The following is a 20,435-nucleotide window of genomic DNA, read 5'->3' as shown; positions in this document are numbered from 1 at the left end:
GTTAAACTCCAACAGTGTCTTATCTCTTAAACCCTTGGTTACGCTTTAACTCAAGCAATTACTCAAGCTCTTTCATGAAAAATCAATGGCCCAGTTTTATGTCCTTTAGACCAGTTACCTTGGTCCACATCTGACTATTCCCGTCCTACACCTACAGCAATCCCTTAGGGGCCAGGTTACTGTGGCTGACAGACATTTGTCATTAAATACTTAATAATTGCAAGCGTGAATTTTTAATACACAGGCAAAGTAACACCCTGTCGCTATTTGAGGCAGGCAGAGCTCTGTCTTGGATTTGTTTTACTGTCTCTGGGGTCTTGCTATTTTCTTGTATGTGAAATTTGCTTCCAGGTACATAGCCTGGATTTTTTACTCTAGGAGCGTGTTGTGCTTGCAGAGGGAGGGATAGGTGTACTTTCAGATCCAGTTAAGAGCAAAAAGAGTTTAGCCGGAGCAGCTCAACTTCTCACACTTTTGCTGTGGGTAGCTCGCTGCTGCATCTCGCAGACCCCCAGGGCTTGCTCTCCTCACGTCCAGGCGTGCCGGCGTCGATTCTTCCTAAAGCAAAAGCGTGCACCTCCTTCCCCCCGAGCCGACAAGGGCTAAGGGGCTGTGCAGCTTTTTAACTGTAGGGACTGAAAACAGACAGTTTTGCAGATTTGTGTCCCAGAGCTGGGAGCTGAGGAAGGGAAAGCCGCTGTGCGTGAGTTTAGCTCCAGTGCAGAATAAGCTGCTCAGTGGAAGTCTGGTTTGCTCTGATGGGGGAAAACACCATTTTTGGGTTTTTTTGGGAATCTTTCTGGTTATGTTTCATTGAACTTTGAAATCTGAAGCTCTACCTCTCTCTTGCTGTAACTTCAAACAAGACCTGACACTGAGTTACTGATTCACAGGTAGAAATGATCTTAATAGAAAACCAACAGCTGAGCTTCTGTTGCTTCCACAGCTGTGTGGAGCAAGCGGAGATTCACGTGTGTATTCCTGGACAGGGAAGCATCGTATGTGGGATTTTCCACCTTGGTGTTTAGGGAATAAACGTTCCTGGGGACGGGCATTTTCCCACACAGCAATAGCAGAGGGTGACAGTGGGAACAGGAGACTGTGACAGTGGATAGAGCGGCTGGTCAGCACCGAAGGAGCTTGATGCTCACGCTGCTCTGAAAGGCAGGATTGTTTCCCACTGATTCATGACACAGTGTGGATAAAAGTGCCGTTAATTGCTGTGCCCATCATTATCTGCTGGATCAGGCAGGGTGAGGGCTGGGGATGCGTGACTGCACCCCGGGCTCAGCTACCCAAAACCCAGACGTTACCACTGCAGTAGCGAGCAGTCGTGGCACCAGCGTGGACATAGAGATGCTCTGCTTAAAACAGTGGCCCTAAAAAGACAGCAAGTGGCATGTCTACCTTTCAAATGGATTTTGTATCCCCAGTTTTATAGGTTAGAGGGGCAAGCATATAAAAAGATAAGATTAAATGTAAGTATCGCTGTCTCCCTGCCATGAAGTTACGTGTCCTTCTGGTCAAGACAGATTAGCTTGGGGGATTCAATGAATTAATTCCTTCACCTCGGGAGACCTGGACATCCAGATCCTGCTCAGGGCTTGTGAAAATGAAGAAGGTGGTTTAATGTAGCCTCTCCAGGAGGGCTGTTAGCACCGCACCGTCGCCTTGCAGGGCAGACCCTGACCTCTGCGAAGGGAAGGGCTCAGTCTTGACGTGCCGGGAGTTGCTCAGACCGTGCTGGCAAAAGCAGGAGTTGTTTTTTGAGGTTTATGTTGCACCACCATCCCACAAACCCCCAAATTGGGGGGGGGGGGAGGATATATTTCTAAATTTGTAGCTGAGATAATTACTAGAAACTTGAGTCATACTTAAAAGAGATGGAGTTTATGTCACGCTCCTGTAAAATATTCCAGCCTTTCCCAGCGATTGGATGTTTTCACTTGTAGTTCAGTGATTAGGTTGTTAAAAAACATAGCTAATAATAGAAAGTCTTGGCAATCTTTGTTCTGAATAGGGTAAGTATGGAGACAAAGTGCCTAAAATGAATACAGACATCCTATTTGCCTATTTTTAAAGGCGCTGGAGAAAAAAAAATGGGTTGCACAGTCGCCCCTCGTAGCTGGATGTGGCTGTGACCGTACCTGCTGCTATGTGCTTGCAGCCTTAATATGCTGCCTTTTTTTTTTTATCTTTTCTTTCTGCTGTTCCTCGTGCCTCTCCTACGAGTACCTGGTAGGTGAAGGGTTGGAAATGCACCCACCGAGACCACAGACTGGAGTAAAAGTTGTGAAAAATGCACTGTCTCTCCAGTTTCCATGGCTGCGTTCATGTCAAATGTTGTCTTTTTGCCATATTTTTAGCGAATTGCAGTTTTGTGTGGTGTTTCTGGAACGTCTGTTAAACTGTGAATGTTTTTATCCTCTTACAGACGTGGCTGGATCCTGCCAAAGAAATAAAAAAACAGGTTCACGGTAAGTAGATTGAATTTATCGTACGGGTGCGTGTGGTTTCCCCCCTCTTCCCTAAATACACGTGGCTTTGGCGGGCGATCTGGGGAGCCCAAGGATGGGTGAGAGCTCGAGCGAGGGTGTCTGGCAGGGATCAGCACAAGTTCCAGCAGCCTGTGCATCCTTTCTCTTCTTCTTAAGTACTTAGTAATGCTCTAGATTTAGGAAAAAATGTCATTTCCTTGGGAAAACATAACTTGGGGTGTGTTCACCCTGTGCAAACCCACACTATCCTTACTACCATGCAATGCTGAAATGGGAGAGCTGCTCCCTGTGGGAGGATGGGAAAACAGATGTCAGTGGGAACCATTTAAATCTCAAAGGAGATCGGGAGAGCCTGAGCCAAACTGCATGATGTGGCAAGGTTTTTGAGGCTGTTTCGGGGTCCAGATAGGGGTACTGGAATGATAAATAGCTCAGTAAGTATCAGGGCACATGACAGATGCTCTCCAAAATAGTATTTTAAGGTCTGCTAGCACTGAATTGGTTCAAGATGAGGGCAGTGTCAAATAAATTGGAGAGGCTTTTATTTTCTCTCAGGAGCAAGTCTGACCGCTTTGAAAGTAAAATAGCGTTTTACAAAAATGAAATACTGTTTTACATATGCTTTTGGTGGGGGGTGCTGAACAAAGTGTGTCATTAAGTACAGATTAAGGGGGAAGTGCCGCAGGGCTGTGGAGTGGGAACAGCTCCTGCTCTTATCAACTTCTCTTTGAATCGATAGCAGGATGTGTGTAAAGGGCATGAGCTGCTCCTGCCGTGCAGGTAAAATTCAGCTCGGAAGTGTAACGAGCAACCTGCTATGAAATCTCGTCCCCTGAGATGGGTTAAATGGCAAATTATTTGAATTCACTTGAATATGTGTTGAATGTGCGTATGAATGTGTACACCAGTATACGTTCTTGTACGTATATAGGGAGTCAGTCTCTACATCCTCCTTGCAATATGTAGGAGACCTGTGCTACTTAAAACGTCTTCTTGGAATAACTTGTTTTGAGCGGTGTGTAATGAAAACAACATGCCTTGTGTTTAATCCTGGTTATGGCGTTGCATAAGAAGTAAATCCATGAATGCTACGTCCCCCTTCTCTCTGTTCGAGATGGTGACAAATCTCTGAGCAAGGGAAGGGTAGGAGCGTCCTCTCTTTCTGAAATAAATATTATTTTGAGTTAGTGTTAAAGGGCGCAGCAGGGGGGAGTTGTAACTATGAAAATTACTTTGAGTGCTTAATGAGTTTGTCAGGACTATTTTCTGCGGGTAAACATCATTATTTTGAAAAAAAAGAGAGAGTAACTCAGCTATGTCACCTAGACCGTCCATACCACATGTAATGCCAGTTCTTGGTGTGATTATGTGGATTCTCACTGCAGTGAATGCCTGTAACGGTGCTGTACAAGGTTTGCAACAAGCTGTTTTAAAGCACTTAGGTCTGGACTTGTAAAGCTCTTCCTGTCTCGGTGCTTGCCGTTCCTTCCAGAGATTGATGCTCACATTGTGCTGAGTTTAAACTGTGATCTGACCACCCGACCACAGTGTATTGGGCTGCTGGGTGAATTAGCACATCTGTTCCTTACGAGAAATTTGAAAATTAGGTTGAGTGATAAAGCAGTGCTAATTCATTAACTTATAGCACACGCCTGACCTCTCTTCATGAATCTTTTTGTTTTCAATCAGTGAAAAAATATGTAATTTAGCCTCTTAGCAATGAATTTAATTTTTTCCACAAGTTGTGGTTTATTTACGTGTATTTGCCTGCCCCTGCTTTGTTTTCTCCTCCTTGTATCTTAGCTCTTGTAAATGAAATTGTATCTTACACCGTCTGCTAAGCAGCAGCTAGCTGTGCGAGCGAGCAGTATTAAAATAAGTATTATGATCTGCTGGCCGTATTTTGAAGATCAGCCTGGATATCCCCAGCTTTTTTGTAACAACTGACTATCATGAAGCTGTTTTGGTGTGTTTATTTTTCTCAACCTCTTCTTTGTAATTGCAGGAGGCCCCTGGGATTTTACCTTCAATGTCAAGTTTTATCCACCGGATCCTGCGCAGCTGACGGAGGACATAACTAGGTGAATTACCTGGGAATCTTGCTACCGGCCAGGGAGCTCGCTCAGCAAAGCAGTGAATATTGAATAGACATTTTTGATATTCAGGTCTTATTCCATCCCTCAGCAAGGAGATCAGATGTCTTAACGGTTTGGAGGGGTATTTTGTTTGGTTTTAGTAGATGTGTGGGATGCTCCCTCCCTTCACCAAAGTCCACATGTGTAAAGCAGCGTCATCTATAATCCTGGCATGTGTGCTTTTGTATAGAAAAGTACATTTTTATTTAAAAACAAGATTTTTCTGATCATAAGTGTCCTCTACTCTCTTTGCAGAGTAGAGTAAGTCCTCCATGCTGTTTACTGTGGGAATATTACCCCATAAGTGAAAATACAGGTAGAAATTAGAAACAAGCATCATGCTGCATTCATCAGTGGCATAAAAAAGAGATTCTGTTTGATCCTCAAGTTTCATAAGTTTCTCCATGCTCTCTGTAAATAGTATTTTGCTTTTCCCCCCGCCCAGGTATTACTTGTGTCTTCAGCTTAGACAAGACATCATTACAGGGCGGCTGCCTTGTTCCTTTGCGACTTTGGCTCTGCTGGGTTCGTACACGGTCCAGTCTGAGTTGGGAGACTACGATCCCGATCTACACAGCCCGGATTATATCAGTGAATTTAAATTGGCCCCAAACCAGACAAAAGAGCTGGAAGAGAAGGTTATGGAGCTTCATAAAACATACAGGTAAGGTGCAGTGGCTGGAGCAGCCTGAAATAATGGAAATCATGGGGCTTTCTGGTATTTTCCCCACCTCTGTTGTATGCTTTTGGTTTCCTGCTGCACCAATTTTTATGTTGGCAACAGAAGCTTTAACATTAAGGTGTGAATATTCAGCTACTAAGAAAATCAACTATTTAAAAAAGATCTAATATTTTGAAGTTATAACAAAATCTGTCTAGAAGCCGGAATTCTTTTTTCCTGTGTGAAGAAGAAACTGTTTTTAGAAAGCAGATGCAGAATCTGGCAATAGTTTATTAACGTGCTCTTTTTCAACAGTATAACCATGAAAGTGGATTTTATTTCATGTGAAAATGCAATACAAAGTTTGTTTGCTTTAACCTTGCCCTTTGGGGTTTTTTTGTTTTTTATATTTGCTTTGGGATTTTTGCAATTTTTGGGTTGCAGTCTGGTTGGAGCAGATCCCATCTCTTTGTGTATACACCGTAGCTTACAGCGTGTTTGGGGTTTTCTGCTGCCGCGTTTAATGAGTAACACTGCATAACGTGGAATTATTCTGGATAAAGCAGGAGGTGTAAACCTGCAGTTAGGCTGTCCCCCTCGTGTTTCCCAGCGCAGCCGTGACCTGGGCAGATGTGTCTTCTTCAGGTAGGGTTGAAGGACTCCTGGGAGTCCCCCTGGTACCAGATTAAAGAGTCACAGCAACCAAACCTCTTCCTCATCTTATTTTGAGCTTATTTTCATAGATGCTCTCAAGTGCTTGGATTGCAGAAGCTGTGCAGAGCTGTGTGCTCGCCAGCGCAGAGGGCTGGCGTGGAGAGCGGCCAGCCGGCAGCTTCTGCACCCTCCCGGCGATACATTTGGGTTTTAGGGGAAGAAAAAAAGCCCATAAACCCACTTGGTGATACCGAGGCCTTCAACCGGCAGCCCCTTGACCTGTGAAAAGCTGCTGGCTGATGTACTAATAACAAGAACAGAGTGAAGACGAGACCTTCTCAGGCGGACGGGGGCTAATAACCTGAGTGCAGTAGGGAAGGATGGACGTGTGCCCCCGGCTGTGACCAAAGCTACAATTAACACCTTGCTCAACCCCGCAAATCAATATTTTAAATTGATTCCCCTCCATTTGCACTGAGAGGAGAGGAAATGAGGGAAAATAAGTACGGGGCCGCTGACAGGCTTCATGACTTGAAGTCAAAGGCCATTAGCTGTGCTAGAAGTGGCAGATCGCGCTGCTGAATTATTCATGGCTTCATTAGAAGGATACTTCAAGGTATAGGATGTAGTTATATTTAATCTGCTTGTGCGTGCAGGAGGGAGGAAGCAATATGCCCCCATTTAATTTCTGGTCCGTATTCTATGATCATTAAACTGTCAGAGGGTTTTCAGTGGGAAACGCTGCTAAACCATGCTCTGTCTCTGGCCGCTTTATTTGCAAAGCGCAAGGCACGTGTCCGAGGTGGCCACTGCTCCTGGGTCTTTCCTAGAGGATTGTCCTTACAGTCGTCTTTGTCTGCCTTGTCTCCCACCACTAAAACCTCTACTTATATCACACACAAGATGTATGCGAGCGCTCCGTAAGAGAGACATCAAAGCAGGGAACAAAATGAAACGTGTACAGCCGAATACTCTCCCAGCAGAGCTGTTCGACGTACCTCCTACACCAGAAACTTATTAACAAGGGCACTTCAATAATGTTGATAATAGCCTCCATTATCAGGATGTTTCTGTTAAGCGAAGTTGCGTGGCGTTGCCCCTCCCGCAGACAGGGTACCATCTGTTCCCAGAAAACGCCTCATTCATCTGCTCTGCCCCAGTAGGAATCGCTGCCGAGCGGTCTCAGCTGTCCTCGCCTTTGGTTCGGAGAACAATGGCTGGGTTTGGGGGGGTCCGGAGGCAGGCGGCCTGGGGGGACGGTACCTGTCACCCTCTGCCTGCAGCTGAATTGGTCTTTCTTCCACTGAATCAAGTTTTGGACCCCATACCGCACTTCCTCGCCGGATAACTTGCTTTCTTGTCTGGGGTCTGTACAGCTCCACAGAAATAAAGTGCATCTGTTTTATGAGGATGTCTCAAAGCACGGATTTGCGCATTCAGAGCAATTTAATAGTTCTTCATCTGGGCACAAATTTGTGTTGAAAGCAAAAGAAAATCTAAGAAGTCAATGGTTTTGTGAAGTCTGATCTGTCCCCTCCTAAAAGCAACAGTTACAGGAATACGAAGCCCTTTCTCTCTTTCCCCAGATCCATGACTCCAGCCCAAGCAGACTTGGAATTTCTTGAGAATGCGAAAAAGCTGTCTATGTATGGAGTTGACCTTCACCAAGCCAAGGTGAGAATCAGCGTGTGTGCACCTGCCTGTGGATTTTGTAATTTGATTAACCTTCCCTTGCAGGAGCAAGTTTACCTATTTCAGGAGGCTCCTTTTGAAAGATAGAGGACGCAAGCTGGCTACTGGTACAGAAACACAGACACGCAACAGAAATGCCTCAGGCACTGTTGCAAGTTTTTTAAGAGAAGTGATTCTTCCCGATTGCTTATTATTTATATATTACAGGAGGCTTTACAAAGCTACTGATGTAGACAGGTCCTTGCTCTGAGGAACTTAGAATAAGGCTCTGACCCTGCAAGGTGAGCTGCTCCTCTCGGAGAAATGCAGGATAGATTCTAGACCAGCCCTTTGAGCAAACAGCCTCGCAGGAGAGGTCTGCAGAAGGGAGGAGGTTGTAAGGAGGAACATGAAGGAAAAGCAAGCCTGGCCCTGGCTGCAAAGGGAGCTAGAAGCTGACGTCTGGGTGGTGGGGAGATGACTTCAGGAGAGCCTCGGGGGAAGACCAAAGGGGTAATTTGGAGGACAGACGTTGACCTGAAATTTGTATCTCTGCCGAAATCCTCATCTGCTTTCCCAGGACTTGGAAGGAGTGGATATCACTCTGGGAGTCTGTTCCAGTGGCCTTCTTGTTTACAAAGATAAACTGAGAATCAACCGCTTCCCTTGGCCCAAAGTCCTGAAGATTTCCTACAAACGCAGCAGCTTCTTTATTAAGATTCGGCCAGGGGAGGTACGTCCCGACTTCTTTGTGCTTGTGTCTTCTTTAATTGCGTTCTGATTATCACCAACGTGTACGCTTCGCTAAAACAAAGTGGGGGGGAGGGAGCAAGCTTTTCTCTGAATGAGCATTTTACACTCTATTGGGTTTCTGATCTTGGCTTGCTGTTAAGTTTGGCTCTTCAGGTAGAGCCCGCTGACCTTGCTGAAGCTGTAAAACAGCTGGTGACAATTTAAACACCGTGTCATCCAGCACCACCTCCTGGCACTGCGTGGTATTCCCAGCATCCAGAGGAAAGCGCTGGGGAGTTCACAGTTGAGACTGGAGAGGACTAACTCCTTTTTTGGAAACAGGGCAAGAGAAAGGCTCTTTGTCTCACTTAAAAAAAAAATATTAAAAAAAAAAAAATACAGAGGCATACCTTTTCACTTAGACTGCCACAGGCAGGGGATGGCTGCCCTGGCGCTGCCCCTCGTGAACAGGGAGATCCCCGGAGCAGCCTGGCTGCTGGGAACACGGTGGGGAGAGAGGCTGTAACGGGGTTCTGCCTCTTTACTCCTCTCCTTCTTCCTCCTGCTTCGGCTGCCACGACCCAGCCTTGCAGGGAGCTCAATTTTCAACCCCATCCTGCAGCTGGGTAGCATGATGGCAGGATAAATGAGTCGGAATGGCTGCAAAGCCCACGGCACGCTCCTCTGCAAATCCCGGTGTGTCCTGAGAGATGCCTGGGCTTGCGGGCACTGTCTTTTCTTGGACCCGAGCTGCTCTTGCACATCATGGAGTGCGTTCAGCTGCTCTTGGGCTAGACCAGCAGTTTGTGCCGCAGCAGAACAGGTTGATGGGCTGGGAACTGGACTCCTGCCACATTTATTTCTTGCTATACCTAAATAACTTATATTTTTCACAGCAAGAACAATATGAAAGTACAATTGGGTTCAAGCTACCAAGTTACCGGGCAGCAAAGAAGCTGTGGAAAGTGTGTGTTGAACATCACACGTTTTTCAGGTGGGTTTTCTAAACGGTAGGCTCGCCTTGAATAACTAATTCTTTAGATTAGCTGCTGAAAATTAGCACTCCTTCAGTGTTCCTTGGTGTTTCACAAAAATTGGAGTGAAATGGTTGCAGAGACATTAAGTGTTTATATTGCAATAAATTTCTAGGCAGCTTCTGCTTCATAAGATACATAAGATAGAGGTCTTCTAGCTTATGTAGATACGAGGTTTATTGTTAGCGTATGTTGTTTTGTTAATCAAGCGTATGCAGAGACTTCTTTAATTTGTATTTTAATTTCTCTTTACCTGCTGCTTCCTACATCTGGAGGTATGATTTTTTTTAAATTGTGCATGTGGTTTTCAGGCTGACTTCCACCGAAGCCATCCCGAAGAGCCGGTTCCTGGCGCTGGGCTCCAAGTTCCGCTACAGCGGCCGGACGCAGGCGCAGACGAGGCAGGCGAGTGCCTTGATCGACCGACCTGCTCCCCAGTTCGAGCGGACGGCAAGTAAGCGAGCCTCCAGGAGCCTTGACGGAGGTGAGTGTCTGGTGCCTCTTCCCTCTCCGTGGCTGGATTCAGCAGCCACTCCTTAAATACCACCTAAATTCCCCGCTGCTTTTTAAAAAAAAAAAAAGCATTATTTCTCACTTCAATACAAGACCTGGATATAAAATGCAAACGGATAGTACTAGCAAGAACTGACTGACAAAAAGGATGTAGGTGGGTGCTGAAGGCTTATGGCAAAGTTCTGGTTGTAAAGATATTTCCTATTCAATCTCAACGCATTTTCCTTTTAGCAAATTGGGAGTTACGCTATTCTAGGATTTGTTTTGTTTAACGTAGCTTCTTAAATGACATAGTTTTCCTTGAGGGGGAGATTTTTTGCCACAACTGTTTGAAACCTTTTTGGCGTCTGTTAAAGCGATGCTAATGTTGAAGTTTGTGGCATATCGATCAGGCGGGCTCGTCCCTGACATTTTTAAAAGAGCCAGATAGCAGCAGGCTAGAGGAGGTGAGGCATGGGAGGGGGAGTGCCTAAGTTTGCTCCCCTTGATCCGAGCCATGGCGTGCTTGTAAAATTAGGGTCCAGGGCCGAGGGGAGCATCCCTTTGCACCAAGAGGATCCAGGGAAAGGGGAGCATCCCTTTGCACCAAGAGGATCCAGGGAAAGGGGAGCATCCCTTTGCACCAAGGGCACCTGATGGAGCAAGAACAGCGTTGCTTTGAGCCCCGAGGTCGTGCTGCAACCCGGGAGGGAGCAGGGTTGCCCAAGTTCCCTGTGGCCAGCAGCAGCCAGGCTGCCCCTGCTCCTGGCGTGGGTTTGCAGGGCTCAGCAACACCCCAAGTCTGGGCTTCATGCTTCAGAGCTGGGAGGGAAAGGGCTGCTTGGTTTGAGCTCCATACCACAGCAAAGCAAAATGTGTGCTTGCCTGCAGTCCGGGCGTGCGAGGTTACCCAGGCACGATGCACAGAGGCGAGGGGACCAGCTCTGTTGGTTGCCCCTTGGCCATCCCCCGTAGACTGTTATGACCCCAGATGAGTAGAGAAATCCCCGCTGCAATCCCACACCCAAACATCAGAGCTTGGAAAAGAGCAGCCTGTGAATGTAATGCTTCTGTCCCCGTTGAAGTCTTCAGCCTTTTTCCATCTGCTGTGTGGGCAGTCGTTAACATGTGCCCCGTTTCTTCAGCTAAACGTGCGACTCAAAAAGTTGAGTTCAGAGCCGTAGAGGAAGAGAAGCAGGAGGAGGTGGTTGAGGTTCCCGAACCAAAACCCACGGATCAGATCCGAGAGAAGCCAGGTATAGCTGTGGTGGTGGCTACAACTCTTCTGCAGCGCCTTTCCTATCCTTTACATGCTTGTTCCTGACAACTCAAAGTTTCACCAAATCTGGCGGCTTTCTTTTTCGTTTCTTTGCAAGAAGAGTTTCACAGGCAGAGGACAGACAGCCCGGCAGAGCCCCAGCTCTGGGAGACTCGTTAAATTTCCACCTTGCACCTTGTTAGACTGTAATTCTTGTGGGGAGGTGGGGAAAAAGTTTAGGATGTGACGGCACTTGAGAACTGTCTCCTTATTAAATTCGGGTGTTTTTGTAAATGTGGATTAGAAAACTTTAATGTTTGTTCTTGAAACTTCTTGTAAAGCTTCTGAAATTCTTCATCCCAGGACCTGCTTGCCATTTTTTAAGCCTATTCTGGGTTTTTTTGGTGGTTTGAGAAATGCCGCCCATTTTGCTACATGGAGCTTATATTTCTCTTAAGATAAGTACTATTAATAAATATTAATAATAAAAATTATTAATGAATTAATATTAATTAATTAAGGTGTGTAGGTACAACAGCGTATTTGAATACTAATAAGCATATCACAGCAGTGGTGTTGTCAAACATTTGCAGTCTTCATCACTTAAATAGCGAATGCCTGTGGTGCCTTAGGGCTGGAGATAATTTGGATGCCAGTGCATTATGTACTGCTCCACGTCCCTTCTTCCACCCTAGTTTTTTTTTACAGCGTGCTTTTGACATCACTGGTTTTCTGGTATGAAATCTAGACCGAGCTTTCCTAAAGTAATGTGGCAGCCTGTCTCCCCACCACCCTCTTGCCTTGAATTCTCGCTAGTCAGCGTGGCCTGGCAGGGAAAGCCTGACGCTGTAAAAACAGAAGGTGGAGAATTAACATTTAAGACACCAGGATAGATGGCTGTATGCTCTTAGTTTTTAGATTTGAAGTTGATCACTCAAGTACATTTAATTAAAGCTGCTGGTTTTTATATAGGTTTTTAACTAGAGGAGCCTGGGTGTGTTTTTCCTGGATTTTACCAGCCAGCGCTTGCATCTCCCCAGACTTTGCAGGCAAAGCCTGTCCTAGTACCGCACTCGAGAGCCGCTTACATGTCCCCACGTATCCCTGCCAGAGCAAGAAGCCTGCAAAGCTTGTGTTGGTTTTTTCCCCTCTCATCCAATACACTGTTGGGCCTGGCAGCACTAGAAAGACTGATATGCAATTGCGTGGTGAAAAATTACTATTAAGCTGCCTGGTTTAAAAACCTCCTTGCTGTTCTCAGCCACTGCCTTGGAGAGGGATCTCCTCTCACTCTTTCCTCTGCTGCGGCGACCGTTGTGTGTCCACGTGGTTCTCCAGCCACTGTATTAACGCATGCAAACCTCTTTCTAGCCAAACATGCTCTTGAAACTTTTGAAATGAAACCCATTGCAGAGGAGGAAGAGGAGGAGGAGAAGGTAGAGGTGGTTAAGGCGCCTGTTGCCAAGCCAAAGTTACCGGAGCCGTTGCAGACGCGGTCAGGTACAGCCGCAGTGGCATTTGGCATCGGTGTGGCTCTCGCGGCCGCCCGTGCTGTGACCTGCTGGATTGAAGTGATGCGGTGCTGTAGGACAGAGGTTGCATCGTTTGCAGTGGTGTTCATTGCCATTAAAATCACACTCGGCTTTGCAAGCGTGCTGTAATAATGCGAGCGCTGCTTTATCGGGGTGAGATGAGGAGGTGCCGTGCCGTGGCTTGGCTGTGTGCCTGTGTGTTGAAATGAGTGTGCGATGGCCTTTTAACGCTCCTCTGTTGCTGTCCCTTCTTGTAAGGTTCGTTCCCCTGAGCTGTGGGAATGTGCGGTGCCTGAAAATCATGTTTTGTGCTCTGGGACTGCTGGAGGTCACCTGCACTCTGGTTTTTGTCTTTGCTAGGGAGCCAGCTTCTTCCCTAGTTGGGGTTTTTTTCCAGAGCAAATTCACTGCTGCAGACAGATCCACCCTAATCATAATTAAAAGCAGAGTTGGTTAGTCATTGCAGGAGGAGGAGATTGAAGCCGTGGAGGGAAGTAACTGGGAACTTCACCCATTTTCTTGAATATTATGAAAAACACTAAACCAGCCCCTGCCCTTAGACTCGAGGATGTTCCATGGGGCGGGCTGCAGCAGAGCAGACAGCGGCCAGCGTCAGGCCCGAGCACATCCAGGGGTCTCCTGCTGCAGCCGCCCTTCTTCTCATTCACCACCCACGCTTCTTCCTTCTCTTGGCACTTCTGATCCCAGTAGGGGCTGTTTTCTTGGCCAGGGTGGTGATGATCGGTATTATAAATCTCATATTTTGGAGCAGCACTTTTTACTGTGTTTGAATTGTCGTGTGTCAAAATAGGCAAAGGTAGTTAATTGAGAACATGTAACTAAAATAAAGCAGTTCTGGACAGCGCAGAACTCATCGTCGAATGGCAAAGGAAAAGCTTGGTATATGTTGTTATTTTTCCTGCATGTCTTGATGCTCTCAAGCACTGTGAGAAGCAGGAGGTGGCCGTGCAGGTTTACTGATGGCAGTATTTCCTTTGCTACTTGATCTTCAAGGTGGCATTTTAACACCTGCATAACTTTTTTAGCCGAACGTGCTCTTGTCAATGTTGAGATAAGCCCAATTCAAGAGGAGGAGGAGGAGGAAGAAAAAATGGTGGAGATGAGAGAACTAGAGCCAGTCCTGAAGAAGCCAGGTACCATTGCGATGGCTTTTCACACCCGGCATCCTCCTAATCCCGACTGTCCCTGCCATCTCACCATCCCTCTGTACAACCTCCCCGGCGGCTGTCACCGCTTCCGTGGCATAAGTAGCACAGGGACACGGCACTGGTTGTCCTTCCGACGGGATAACGTGATGTCTGACTTACAGAAATGAACTGCTGTGCCGAAGAAGGGGGGAGATAATGGAGACGGCGGCGGTGGTTTGGGGTCTTAGTGTGGATTTTCAGCAAGACGTGGTGTCTAGGAGTTTGTCTTAAAAGTGTAATTTCAGTCTCTGAAAAATCAGGTTCTTTTTTGCCCTTCCACCTTCTATGTTTTTGGCCACATGGATACTTTATTCTGTACACGTTTTATACGCACAGATGAGATGCAGTTATCTTTTCAGTGAAACAGGAATTCTTACTAAGGAGTTACTTAAAATTACAATTTCTTTTTTAACGCCGAATTTTCCCGTGTCTTTGACTAGCTGGATGGACACCAGTAACCTAGTGTTGGCTGGGGTAGGTTACACAGCGTGACTCTGGCTGCAAAAACTGTGACTTTAGGAATATGAGTCCACGTCAAAGAAATTATTTCAGGTGACTAGGTATATTTTTAGTGGAATGGCCATAAAAACCAACATCAGGAGAATTAAATAGCTTATTGCGCCTATAGATACGCACAGTGAATTAATTGGGGCATGCTTTGTTGCACAGTATTGGCTTGAATATTTTGGAGGTGTCGGGCTTTTCAGGGGTAGAGAAGTGTCTGGGAAATTAGGAATCGAAGGAAAGAGTAGGCAGTTGATTTTGTGTGTACCTAGTGCTCGTATTTAAGACTGTCATCTTTCTCTGGAAAGATGATTTTTTGGCAGCATGCTATTCATTTCTGCACCGTCGCTGATCTGGAGATGCTGGGTATCTTCTCGCAGCGGTGCCTTGGGCTGCAGCAGGAGATACCCATCTTGGACACGCAGCCTCTGCCTGCTTTGAAACCCACCTGGAAGTTGCTGTAAAGTTTTATAGAGCAATGCTTGTTGATTATTTTTTTGTCTGAATTGCTGGAAAGATTGGGGAGATGGGGGAAAGCCCGTGTTGCCCTTCCAGAAACCATCCGTTTCTGGTTGAGGAGATGCCAATGAGTCAAGAACTCACCACAGCTGTAAGTGTTTCTATTTTAACGGCTGCATTGGGATGGACTTCTGTGTCTGTTGTGTGTGAAGGACCCAGAAATCGATGGCACAGTGTCAGAAATAGATTCGCCTTTCTGGTGTGGCTTCTCTGCAGAGTGCAAGCTTGCTTTTTGTAAACCAGCTGTTGTGGGGTTTTGTTTTATTTTATTTAAAGCATAAGGAAAATAATCACGACTTTCCTGTACTAAATGCACAAGCTGCTTTGCTCAACATCTTTATTTCTTTTCCCTTTTTTCCTCCTCCTCCTCCCTTTCTTTTTACATGACAGCACTGTAATTTGGAAAGACTTTGCCTGGCGCTTTAGAAACGTTGCCCGCTCTGACCCTTGTCCCTGTCTGTCTCTCCCCCGTCCTCAGCAGTGGCCGTGATAACCCCCGAGAGGAGTCCCCGTCCCACCTCTGCCCCGGCGATTGCTCAGAGCCACGCTGCAGAACCAGTCCCAGCTAAGCCCGACGTGAAGGACGTGGTCGTTGCCTCTAAAGTAGAAAAGGAACCGGTGAAACCCGATGCGAGGCGTGAAGAACTCCCACCGGAGAGAGCCAAGCCGGAGCCAGCCGATGCATCAAAGGTATGGCAGACCAGAGTCTCTTTGGAAGAGGCTGCACTTGTGTGGGGCTGGAGCATCAGCTCTAGAAGCCGCCCCAGAGCAGCAGCTCTGTGCACCTTCCCCTCCCGGGCAGCGAGGGGTTTATTCCTCACCCAGGCATCGGGTGGGAGTGAGCTACGGGGGTCTGGGTGCCAGGGAAATCCCAGCCCTCACCCTCTGGGTGCAGGGAAGGAGGAGGTCCAGGGCAGCTGGGTTTTGGTGGTTGCAGTCAAACTAAATGCAACTTGCTGATACATGGTTAAAAAAGCTGGCAAGAATTGCACAGAAGTTCATGGTAATTGAAGGTAGAGCTCACCCATTGCTAAGCTGTCTCTGCCAATTCCTGGTACAACAGCAGGAGCAATTCCAGTGAAATCAGTGGTACGGATCTGGTCTGCAGCCCAGCATCTGCATGCAAATGTTTTTTACATTGATAGGCCTTCTCTGGGAGAGCTGTTAATATGTTTGTGCAAACTGGACTGATACTTCACTTGTGAATGGCACTGTTGAGACCTTGGCGGGTTTATTGTTTAAATGAAATTTTTTTTAAACATTATTTGAGCTTTTTACAAATGTCCAAGACCTCTGCTGATGTTGATCTGTGTGTATTGTTCTCATAAGTGAAAATAATGCGAAAAATTATTGTTCGTATTACAGTGTTCTTAATATTCTGCAAATCTTATTGACTGAAACCTTCCAGTGTTGCAGCGGAGGTGTATGCCTCGAGATACAGTCTTCACATTACTCTGAATATTGAGCTGTTCTCAGCATTACTGGAGCCACATTTTTGCTATAACATATCACACAGTGGGTCTTATATGACGTACTCCGGGAGAGATCCCTCTTAATTAAGGTTGAGAGATGGAGGTGAAGAAAGGACAGTTGCTGCGTGACCTGTAATTTTTAAATGAAAATGCTGAAGAGATCTTCAGGATGGCACTTTGGAGAGTGCATCGTGGCGCAGAGTTCCTGTAATGCTGTTCTGCACGGCGGCTCGCCCTCCCTAGCATTAAACTGAGAACCAAGTAAATGTTATTCATCCCATCTCACTTATTACAGGGTTTTTTCCTAAATGCTTACACACTGGATTTTTTTTTTTTCTTTAAATGTAGATGTGGGAGGAAGTTGTGGATTTGAACGTGCCAAATTTACTCTGTTTCTCAAATGTAGCTACATCACTTCTTTTAACGCCCACCGATGCTTTTGCCTTTAGACTATTTGGCAATCCAGTTTCCCTAAAAGACTTTCCTTAAAGTGTCAAGACAATCTTGGCTCTCTGCTTATGGACACTGAGGAACTTAATTTGTGATGTTAGGTTTGATTTTATAGCTAGGTCTCTTCTCACTGACTCTGTGAACGTAATACCTGTGCATAACAAATAATTTTCTGGTTTTGAGGTGGTCTGTGTTAACTTGAGCATGTTGCTTTTGGTAAGGATTTCACTGGGAGATACAGCCGCAAATGACATTTGCAAACATTGCCTGGCAGAGCTAACGCAAGTGGGAAGCGCTTCTTCAGAAGCACTAGGGAGCACTGGTTTCAAATGCAAATAATTCTCAAGCTGAAGGAATTATTGTACATGTGCTGTTAACTAACAGACTGTCGGAGAGCTGCGGTGTCATTAACTCTTTCCGGAGGACTGCATGTTGGTTTTTGCATGTTCACCCAGCATTTCAAAACCAACTTTATGCAGCAGTGTTTTGAAACTAAATGGTCTCTTGAAACAAGTCTACTAACAAGAAATGTTTTTACCAATTTATTTCTTAAATGTAGGTGAGGAAAACGCACATTGAGGTCACAGTACCCACCACGAATGGTGACCAGCCCCAGGTTTGTGCTAATAATTCAGTTAGGTTGCTCACATTTTTTTTAAGGTTATACAGTGAGGTTCAACATAGTTAAATGAACCAACAACTTTTTTTTTTTTTTTTTTTATCACTGCCCAACAGCAGCAGCCTGCAGAAAAAGAGGAAGAACTGATAAGAATGAGGAAGGTTAGCCACTTTACACTCTCACCAAACAAATTTGCCATATCATTCATGCATCCATAACCTGTTTAAAAAGACAGTGCTCCAGTTTCTTCATGTGCTTTGGGTTGGGTTTTTGGTTTTTTTGGTTTTGTTTTTTTTTTTAAAAGGCAAATATCAGATCCTTGATTTTAAAAGTAATAGCTTTTTGTCCCATAGACAATCTGATTGCTAAAATTATGCATGTTGAATGTTTGAGAGAAACACACCTGGTTTGATTTATAAAATTTATCTTCTCTGTAACAAATTCAGTTAGAAACCAAAGAAAACTGTATAGTGTGCATTCCAGGAAATGCCAAAAAAAAAAAAAAAAGCATGATACTTTTTTTGTATTGATTAAGTAATAGGGGACATATCCAAGATGGGAAAGCTGGTTAAGACATAGTTACTGTGCACATTGAAACCTTGTAAAAGTTACACCAGGCAGTACAGCCTTGGGTGTGCGTCACTGTCAGGAATATGAACTTCGTGCAAGGCTTCCACAGAAAACCAGCAAATTGTCTCTTTGTGGTGAGCGATCTAAATCAAGGCAGGAGCCGACGGACCCCTGGGAGCTGTCTCTTTAACGGACTCATTGCATTTCCCCATTCTCCATGAGCAAGAACCCCCATTTCCCGGTGGTGGCCCCGCGCCGATGTCCCTGCGGCTGGGCCCCCACCCCACACTGGCACAGCGCTGCGCTCCCAACGTTAACTTTTTTAATTTGCCAATTTGTCGATCCCGCAAGAACAACATTTTAATTTTTTGTGCTTTTCTTTTTTTTTTTTTTTTGTTTTGTTTCCCCCTTTTCTTTCATTTTCACAGAAAAGATCAAAGAGGCTAGATGGTGAAAACATTTATATCAGGCATAGCAATTTAATGTTGGAGGTTTGTATGAACTTGAAGCTTTTTTCAGTTGCGTTTGCCTAGATCTTCTGCATCTGCGCTGAATCTTTTTCTTGCTCTTCTGCCACTGCCTTTGTTTTTGCATGCTGTTGCATGAAAGACCTTTTGTTTTTTTCTTTTGATGCGCTTTTGCATGGTAACAGTAAACATGACAATGTGCAGGCATTCTTCCTTCTACCTCTTCTGACTTTCATTCTGTCATACTTACCCAAAATATATGATTGGCAGAGCTCAGGTCTGCTCTTGGACCCTCTGGGTGCTCACAGCAGCATGAATCGTGGCAGGGGGGCTCATTTACAAGTTTTTCCTTGCTTGAAATAAATTATTTTCCTGGGGGAAAAGACAGTCTATGAAAATGCAAAAACCAGGATAAGCTGCAGGTGAAATGTCACCTCCGTGGCGTTCAGGCCACTGCGATGTCCATGTTGCTTCAGACAGGAGCAAGTTTTCCTTTCAGACGTTGCTGCCGGCGTTGCAGCAGTGCTTGCACCGTTGCAATCCTCCCACCGCTTGCTTGCCTTGCAGCACCTTTAACACTGACCCGGGCCCCATCCTGCATCGGCGCCGGGTCCCCTTGGAGCTGATGTGGGGGCTCGATGGCCATGGGCGGCTTGCAAGCAGGCGAGAAGCCGTTTCATCCCTCTGCCTACAGCTATTCCCTTCGGCTTTGGGAGCCCTTTACACTTGGTGTCACCCATGCACGGTCTCAGAACAGACCATGCCAATCATATATTTTTTTTTTTTAAACACACTGTGTTACGGAAGACGTTTTGTGGCTTCTGATACTCTGTGTTATGTGTTTCTACTCAAAATTGCAGCACCAGCAGCTGGTAGGGTTTCCCTGTTGGTATCTCTTGCAAGTGAAGTGTACTAACTGCCTTCCCCTAATCTCAATTTTAAATATTTTGCAGCCTTTGGGTGTTTGGGGGTTTTTGTTTTGTTTTTTTTTTTTAATTTTTTTTGACTGCTACCACTTCAGCTTTCAGCCACAAGTGAAGGGTCTGCAGCACGACGGGCAGGGTTCAGCCGCCGCTGGAGCACTGCGAAGACTTTGCCTGTTACTTTCTTTCGCCCAACTCGAGCATCTCCATCTCCCCAACCCCAAGCAGAGCTTTTTCATTGCTTATAAACCCCTTTTTCCTGTTAGTGCAATACTTGGCTCTGGCACCCAGCCCCTTCTCCAGCCCGTTCCCTCTCCACTGCCTTCCCCACCAGTTCTGTTGCAGGTGCTCCAGCCCTCCCCTAGAAAAGGGCTGACCCCAGCAGCTCACCCCCTTTATTCCTTTTTTTTTTTTAATCCATGCATTTGGCAGATCAGATGTTTTTCCAGCAGACCTCATACTCCCGAAGCTGCCGCTTGATTTTATTGAAAGCCTTTTATCGCTCCGTGCTCGATTAACCTGTGCTCCGTGTTCTTACAAAAAGGGCAAAACAGGAGGAAAAGCGCTAACGCTTAGCGAGCCTGTTCCTCCAGATGCTTTCAAGACCCGTTGTGGCTCCACGTAGCTCCTCGTGGCTTTAGCTTCTCTGCAAGCCCTCCCAGGACCAGCTCTTGTGCAGGGTGGATAGCCACGGTGGTCTTTCTCTCTTCTCTGAACCAGGAGCAGCTGTAGGGCTCCTGGAGCCAGGCAGGGCTTTACCCTGGAGTCCTCAGCAGACTTATTTGTGCTTTTTTTCCCTCTAACTAGCGGGCACTTGCCTTGTGCTTTCATCCAGGACAGATGCCAAAACTGTTTTTTCCCCCAGAACCGTGCCAAAAAGAGCAAATGTTGTGAGTGAGGCATTTGGGGCAATAGCCCTGCGGAGGGAGGGCGGCGTGTCCTGGGTAAGCTGCAGGGACGCAGATATTTGGGGGGGGACCCTCCTTAGGGATGCATTTGCTTTCCCATCTTCTAAAATCAATGGGCTGAGTACCAA

General features: G+C 46.1%; 1 protein-coding gene across 12 annotated transcripts in view; it reads left to right on the top strand.

Moving 5' to 3' along the window:
• Positions 1 to 20,435, top strand: part of EPB41 (erythrocyte membrane protein band 4.1) — a 93,352-nt gene that overhangs the window by 51,819 nt on the left and 21,098 nt on the right. For 3 of the 12 annotated variants that reach the window (XM_082329546.1, XM_082329545.1, XM_082329547.1), the window contains exons 5-17: positions 2,435 to 2,477; positions 4,504 to 4,579; positions 5,079 to 5,297; positions 7,535 to 7,622; positions 8,200 to 8,352; positions 9,248 to 9,345; positions 9,697 to 9,869; positions 11,023 to 11,133; positions 12,507 to 12,635; positions 13,714 to 13,821; positions 15,377 to 15,588; positions 17,380 to 17,436; positions 18,438 to 18,500. In XM_082329546.1, the coding sequence (XP_082185672.1) occupies positions 2,435 to 2,477; positions 4,504 to 4,579; positions 5,079 to 5,297; positions 7,535 to 7,622; positions 8,200 to 8,352; positions 9,248 to 9,345; positions 9,697 to 9,869; positions 11,023 to 11,133; positions 12,507 to 12,635; positions 13,714 to 13,821; positions 15,377 to 15,588; positions 17,380 to 17,436; positions 18,438 to 18,500 (1,530 nt within the window). Of the gene's footprint in view, positions 1 to 2,434; positions 2,478 to 4,503; positions 4,580 to 5,078; positions 5,298 to 7,534; positions 7,623 to 8,199; positions 8,353 to 9,247; positions 9,346 to 9,696; positions 9,870 to 11,022; positions 11,134 to 12,506; positions 12,636 to 13,713; positions 13,822 to 15,376; positions 15,589 to 17,379; positions 17,437 to 17,558; positions 17,673 to 18,437; positions 18,501 to 20,435 lie in introns of those variants that run through there. The other 9 variants (XM_082329544.1, XM_082329549.1, XM_082329548.1 and 6 more) reach the window with 9 other exon arrangements.

This window comes from Platalea leucorodia (assembly GCF_965183815.1).
Source record: "Platalea leucorodia genome assembly, chromosome: 18".
Lineage (NCBI taxonomy): Eukaryota > Metazoa > Chordata > Aves > Pelecaniformes > Threskiornithidae > Platalea > Platalea leucorodia.
The sequence above is the reverse complement of the archived record's forward strand: the minus strand, read 5'-3'. Positions and strand labels throughout refer to the sequence as shown.